This window comes from Echinops telfairi, unplaced genomic scaffold (genome assembly GCF_000313985.2).
Source record: "Echinops telfairi isolate 266 unplaced genomic scaffold, ASM31398v2 ScPeMD7_7405;HRSCAF=8443, whole genome shotgun sequence".
Lineage (NCBI taxonomy): Eukaryota > Metazoa > Chordata > Mammalia > Afrosoricida > Tenrecidae > Echinops > Echinops telfairi.
Window position 1 is genome coordinate 2,563,669 of NW_022111305.1, and position 7,246 is coordinate 2,570,914.

The 7,246-nt window shown below is 40.9% G+C and overlaps 1 protein-coding gene across 1 annotated transcript in view; it reads right to left on the reverse strand.

Annotated features, from left to right (window-relative positions):
• Nucleotides 1–7,246, reverse strand: part of GPC6 (glypican 6) — a 1,378,959-nt gene that overhangs the window by 1,034,622 nt on the left and 337,091 nt on the right. The window contains exon 2 of the mRNA XM_004709773.2: nucleotides 654–812. Within this exon, the coding sequence (XP_004709830.1) occupies nucleotides 654–812 (159 nt within the window). The remainder of the gene's footprint in view (nucleotides 1–653; nucleotides 813–7,246) is intronic.

Consider the following 7,246-nt stretch of genomic DNA (forward strand, 5'->3'; position numbering starts at 1 on the left):
GAATAATCATCTGAAGTTTGGTGAGGCGATTCAAAGCTAAAATGTTAGTCATAATTTCACTCGTTGTGCTTCCTCATGCAAACTGTTTAGTCAACCAAATACAACACAGAAACCTTACATATGAATTAAAATCAGGAAAGAAAATGAGAGTTCAAAACCTTATGCACAAAACACTTGGACTTCCATGTGAAGGTGGCCACATTTTTATAGAGGGGTCACTGGAAATAAAGGTGTCCAGGCCATCAGCACTTAAAAAGAAGTTGTATTTCAATACACTTTAGTAACATTGAGTTATTTACTTATTTCAAGGATCCACCCTATGGTACCCAAAGGCAAACCATGACAGGACAACACCTGAACGAGAATTACTCTATTCATGAATCCTGCACTCCATCCTGCCGACTAAGCCTGATGGAGAAACACGAAGACAAAGCACCTCTTTGTTAAGGCAGGGCTCTCTATGGTGTGACTGTACTTGTCAACACTCATGGTATTCCCCCAAAAATAATAATAATAAAGCACAGAGTCCTAACCGCTCAAGAGAAGAAAACACAACTCCCTCTTAAAAAAGGTCATTTCCCCCCAGATAATGTCCAGATTCTCACAGAAAAGCACACATACAAGCAAAATGCAGTGGGACACGCTTGACTTACCATCGAACTTCTTGTGTCTCGACACAAAAGTGGTCCGCACAAAGTGACTCGTCTCCTCCACGAGGTTCTCAAACTCCAGTTTGCTGTGTTGGCTCAACCTGTCTTCCATTTCTGTGGTACAGCATGTATATTCCTGAGGACAGATTCTCAAGTGTTCCCCTGAAACAAAAGCATAAAGGTAAATATGGAATGATCTGGAATGGACTCAAACACTAGCAAGCGCTGGGTCTGGCTGACCAGGCGGTCGCCAGGGCTACGCATTGATTGGATAAATGGCAGCTGAAAAGCACCGCAAGGAATGATGAGGAATTTTGATACATGTTGAGTTATGGCTTCTCTAACATCTCTGTCTCTACCCCCTCCAGCTATCCCCGAGTCTGGCACTCCACCAGCCAGCATGCTTAGCATTCCAAACAACTGGCTGATTTGAGCTGAACCTGATATCTAGTCTTTGTTCCCTGTCAAGAAGATCTCAAAAGACTTCTCTCCTGTTCCTATTTCAACAGTTCCAAGTGACAACAGTGTAATCCAGGTTCACATTTGCTTGTCTTGGAAAATCTCAAGTAAGGAAAAGACAGTAAGTTCCACAACCGTAGTCTGTTGGACATCCAGGCAAGGAGAGGATGGCAATAGTTGCCTGTGTTTTCTTTCGGCCTGTCTGTCTGCTTAAATGTATGGGGCGCACTGTCGGTTGAAGTGACTGCGTTTGTAATGGCAGGTCTGGGGTGCCAGTTGACATTGCTTAGCAGAAGAAAATGTTTTGTTCAAGGGGAATGCACTGATGGGTTTAATGAATGCTTGCATTGCAGGAAAATGTAATGTAAAAGGTAATAAAGTCCCACGTTTAATTCAACATATTTATCTCTTGATAAACTGGCCTACTCCTGACAATATTGCTTCCTTCAGTGCTACTCACAAGTAGAGCCAATCCTTTACTTCACGAAATTGAAATGGTATGTTACTGCATAAAATGTGAATTTACAACAGAAGCAACTCGTTACTGTCAAACATGTTTAGCAGAGTTTGTGGAGGGAAGAAGGAAAATCCACCCAATGTCTTGCTAAATAAAACCAGCAAATTGCCCTTGTCATGGTCAGGCATTGAAAACCAAATGAACAGAGTACTTGATGCTAGAGATAAGAGACACTTAAGATGTCTACTGGTAGATCAAGTAGTCTTAGATGATGTCTGTGTGAGGTGTAGAGTTTCCTCACATGCTCTGATGTCTCTGCTCCATCTGAAAACAGCTAAATGAAAAAGAAGGTTTCTAAAAGATCATAGATACTTATTTAAGTTGTTATGTGTCATATAGCATTGATAGCTTGTTTAATTTCTAGACTTTAAAGGAAACCGCACAAAAATCAATCTTACAAATATAAACCCAAACTACGTTCAATGGCATCGGGTCAATGATAACTTACAGCAACCCTACAGGACAGGGTCCAATCGACCCAAGAGTCTCAGCCACTGTGACGCTTTACGGACAGACGCACAAAGCCACTCACATCCTTCTCCTGAGCCCCTGGTGGTTTTGAAGTGCTGGCCTGTGGTTAGCAGCCAAATGGGAAAATCTTGGACACCAAAGCCCGTTTGCCCCCGTCTTACAAATCCACAGAATAGGAAAAGGCATCACACTTGAGAATGATCAACTTTAAACTGAGAATACAATTGACCTCCTACGCTGCTTTAGGATGTGAGAAAAAACACAGTGACATGACAGGGCTAAAAAGTGTGGAAAAGTGGAATCAAAAGGTAATTAAAATTTTATACAAAATTTACTCATTTAGAAAGATAGTTTAAACTAGCTGAAGGATCCATGGTCTTTATTATATTATTGTCTCAATTTTTCTGTATGTTACACAAGTATTTCATAAAACAATCTTCGATGTTTGACACTAAAATGTACTAGCCACTATGTTGTGCTAAAGAGAAGAGATTAGGTAGAGTAGATATTGATAAGGTATTGAAACAGCAACAACAAAAACACAAATAAACAAGCAGCCCTTGACTTTCAGAAACTGGCTGGGCACCCACAGCCATATCACACTATTCTGCTATTAGACATAAACGGTCTCATGCAATGCCAACTTCAGACAAGGTTACCCGGAGATAAAAATGAGAGAGAGGGACACTTCATAACTATCTGAGCACAGACAAAAACGAGGCCATTGTGCAGCCCACAAAATACCAAACATGTCTTCTCTTAGTAATTTCTTCACCAGTTATCAATTTATCTCCAAACTACTCTCCTTCTTCTAGATAAGATTTATTAAGATACAAACTTAAAATCGCCTCTGCTTGCTGACAGCATCCAGTAATCCAAAGTGTACCACAGCTTGCAGACCCTTCCTTAGATCACACAACCAAAGGATAGGTCTTCTTTAATACTCTCGTACTGAGACACTCCATGACTCTCCATAGTGTGTTGACACTTGCAACAAGTAAGGCTTGAAGATAAACAAGTGGCCGTCTAGTTGAGAAACAACAAAGCCCACATGGAAGAAGCACACCAGCCTGTGTGATCACGAGGTGTCGATGGGATCAGATATCAGGCATCAAAGACCCAGACCCAGAGCAAAAAAACCATAATGTGAATTGGCGGGGGTGGAGGAGGGTGCGTAGTGGAGGCCCAAAGCCAATCTGTAAGCAAATGGACATCCCCTTACAGAAGGGTCGTGGGGAGAAGACGGGACAGTCAGGGTTCAGTATAGCACCGATGAAACATAGAGCTTTCCTCTGGTTCTTTAATGCTTCCTTTCCCCCCACCCCCAACTATCATAACCCTAATTCTACCTTACAAATCTGGCTAGACAAGAGCATGTAAACGGGTACAGATAAGAGCTGGAAACACAGGGAATCCAGGATGGATAAACTCCTCGGGAACAATATTGAGAGTACCCATACCAGCAGGGTAAGGGGAGGGTGTGGGGGAGGTAGAAAGGGGCAACCGATTGCAATGACCTAACTATAACCCCCTCCCAGGGAAATGGACAACAGACAATGGGGTGGGGGGAGATATCGGACAGTGCAAGACATAAATAAATAATAATAATTTATAAATTATCAAGGGTTCATAAGGGAGGAGGATTGGGGAGGGAGGGGGAAAATGAGAAGCTGATACCTAGGGCTCAAGTAAAAAGAAAATGCTTGGAAAATGATAATGGCAACAAATGTACAAATGCGCTTGACACAATGGATGGATGGATGGATGGATGGATGGGTTGTGATAAGAGTTGCACGAGCCCCCAGTAAAATGATTTTTTTTAAAACCACAACATGTTCAACGATAGGTGCGTTGCTGGTGATCTTTGGCTTGAGGACCCTAATTCTACCAGTGAGAGGAGAATGAAAGCAGTGTTGGGAATGTTTCTCACATAATTCTGAACATCATGTTCAGTGCTTCAGACACTAGGAAGGAGCCAGTATGACGGTGTCAAAATCAGTGTTCAACAAAGCTCTCATGTCCTTATACAAAATATCAAGCCTAAAAAAGGTCAGCAAATCTCCATTTCTTGTGACTCCTGCGATTCTCTGACCAACAACAATTCAAAAAGAGATTGAAATGAAGATGCTGATCAATATTATTAACAGATTTTCTCTCCCTAAGCACTGATGGAGGAATGGAGTTGAAGTCTATGTAGACGATAGATGATATAAAGTCAATACTTAAAGGGACACTTATCTTCGAAATGAATATCCTTTAATTCATCCATGAAGTACTCAGCAATGGGTTTGTAAATATGGCCTGCAGCCGAGGAAGCATCCCAGAAGCTGCACTCGGAAGTAGAACACAGCATCCGCAAGCGCTTAACAGCCTACTGAATGCAGGTGATGCACCCTTGCTTCTGGAGAAGACAGTTTGAATTACTGACTGATGAGGATCAAAGACTGCAGCCTTCAATAGGCATCAGGAACACAAAAAGCGCAAATTAAGTGTCATCAGGATACATGGAGAAGAGATTGAAGTCGTCAAGGACCCACAGTTCATGATCCTAAAACCCATCAGGAAATGAATGGACACGTTGCTTTGAGTCAATCCGCTGCCAAGGATCTCTTTGAAGGATTAAACGGCAAACACGGACTTTGAAAACTAAGGTGTGCCATGGTCTTTTCAATCACCACATAAACGTGTGAAAGTTGGACAATGAATAAAGAAGCCCACAGAAAAAGTAAAGCCTTTGAATTATAGTGTTGGTGAAGAATATTGAACAGGTCATGAACTTCTAAAAGTATGACCCAATTTGGGTTGGAAGACAGAATGCTCCTTAGGACTGGCCAGAGTCTGGCCAGACTTTGCCTCCCATACTTCAGGCGGGAGCAATCCCTGGGAAAGGGCATTGTACGTGGTAAGTCAGAGGTCAGGGGAAGAGGAAAACCCGCCCCAAGACGGGGGGACACAGTGACTGCAAGTGTGAGGACAACGGGTTCTCTTGTCCTGAAGGTCCTTCGCCAGCCCTTAACAACAACATAGGGGACAACAGATGAGAGGCACAGGCTGCTAGTGGCTCTCATGACACTCCTTGATTTCTTTCTTAGGAATGAAGAGGAGAGCTTCACCCTTTCCTGGCCACTTGAACAACGATTTTTTGTTCTGTTTTTGGGTTGAGGGTAAGGGAACACCCCGAACCACCCAATCACCTTTAGACTGTAGAGCCCACGGAAAAGGACTCTTTGTACTTGACTTGTGTTCACAAGCCCACAATGGGAATCAACGTCATTGATTGAAATGATCTCCTTAGCCCTCCCTCTCTATTCCTCCATGCTTGTGTATGTTTTAGCTCTATCTCTCGACTCTGCTCCCTGCCAGAGTCCCATATGAAAGAATAAAACACGTGTTCATTTCTTGACAGCACATCCAGTTCTATGAGAAATCTAATACTGTCTCGAGTTAGCACGCTACCTCCTATTTACACATCTGAGACACCACACAGCTACACACAGACACACACACACACACACATACCAATTCAAATCTGAACTCTTTCTCTTGGAGTGAGCTAGAAACCACAATGCTTTCCATCCAATCTAAGTTCATGAAGGGCTTCCAAAGTGGTTCAGCCACAAATACCCCCAAACAGCGATTTCCCTCAGGTCATCCCTGCAGACATTGTCCTTGGGCCAGCTTTGCAACAGAAGTATCGTGCATTTTAGTTTAAGTTCAAGTGTAATGATTTGCAAGTAGAAGGCAGCTCTGGCATTTTAAGACGTGGGCCCTGGATATTTCACTGGCACACAGTAGAGTGGGGTAGAGGGGAGGAGAAGAACAATCTACAGAGTCAGTCAGGTGACTAAGCTCATTCAAAACATCTACACATATATGATTTTTGCTGCTGGATGCTTATGCAAGTACCCTTGTAATACTTTTTTTAAAAATATGGAACACTATTCTAAAAACCAGAAGAAGTAAGTCTGGGTGCATGCTTTGCCTCTCCCACAAATGTCTCACTCCTTACTACGCAATAGAAAAATTGAACTTTACAATTGAACAAAAAAAATACCCTAAATCCACAGCTATTCATGTCGCCCTTCGCTCAGAGCAACAGTATAGAAGAGAGTAAACAAACCCCAAAAATAATCTGGGGCTGTAAATCTTTGCAGAGAGACTAGTGAGTTCAAACGAGCAACCATTGAGCTAGTGTTGCCAGAGTGTAACCCAATGGGCCAGGTTTCCTCAGGTGCAGGTGGGCACATGCCCCCAATTGAAGACCACCTTTCCTGCTTTACAGACCATCACTTACTACGCCATCAGATTGCCACTTCACGTCCCCCTCTATTCAGTATTTAACTGCTCTCCATTTCTGAAAAGTATTTTACAGCCTAATTTTTAATGAATTCACTACGATTAATTTTTAATAACCAAGCAGTTGTATCTATTGATATTTTCCATTTCAATTATTTTATTTGTATACAAGTATTTCATATACTATATATAACATATAATGATATTTAATTTAATCTCTCTAGTGTGATATTTTAATAACTGAATTATATTAATGTAGTGTTGAAATCAGACGTCTTGCAATTTACTAGCTAGCTGATATTAATTAACATATAGCTTACTTGCTAGCTATTAATGTGAATTGATAAGGTTCTCAAATTTTCACCTGCAAGAAATGGAATAACTAGGGATAATGCTACAGAAGCATATAGCCGAATATCTAGAAAATACTTTCTAATGAAGCTATTTTAATTTTATAAGTTAATATGAAATGTATCTAAGTAAAGACTAAAATATAGAATAATTAAAATTATGATGGATAAATAAAAATAAGTAGGTAAATGCTCCAATTAATAAATATACAAAATTACTTTGGATAAGGAGAAATAGATTTCTTCAGAAAAGTCTCTTAAATAAGATCTTGTGATTACTAGATCTAATAGCTATTTATTTGTTGTCAGCAAAGCATGATTCATTGCAAATACATTATTCTCTGAATATATGATTAGATTTAGATAAATACATTCAAAGTAAATGATATGGGTAAAATAGATTTGTGCCATTATCAGAACTATGCAAACTAAAAATGCTAAATTAACAAGAATGATCCAACAATTGGATGTTATATGAGGGGTACCGACCCCCGCCCACCCCC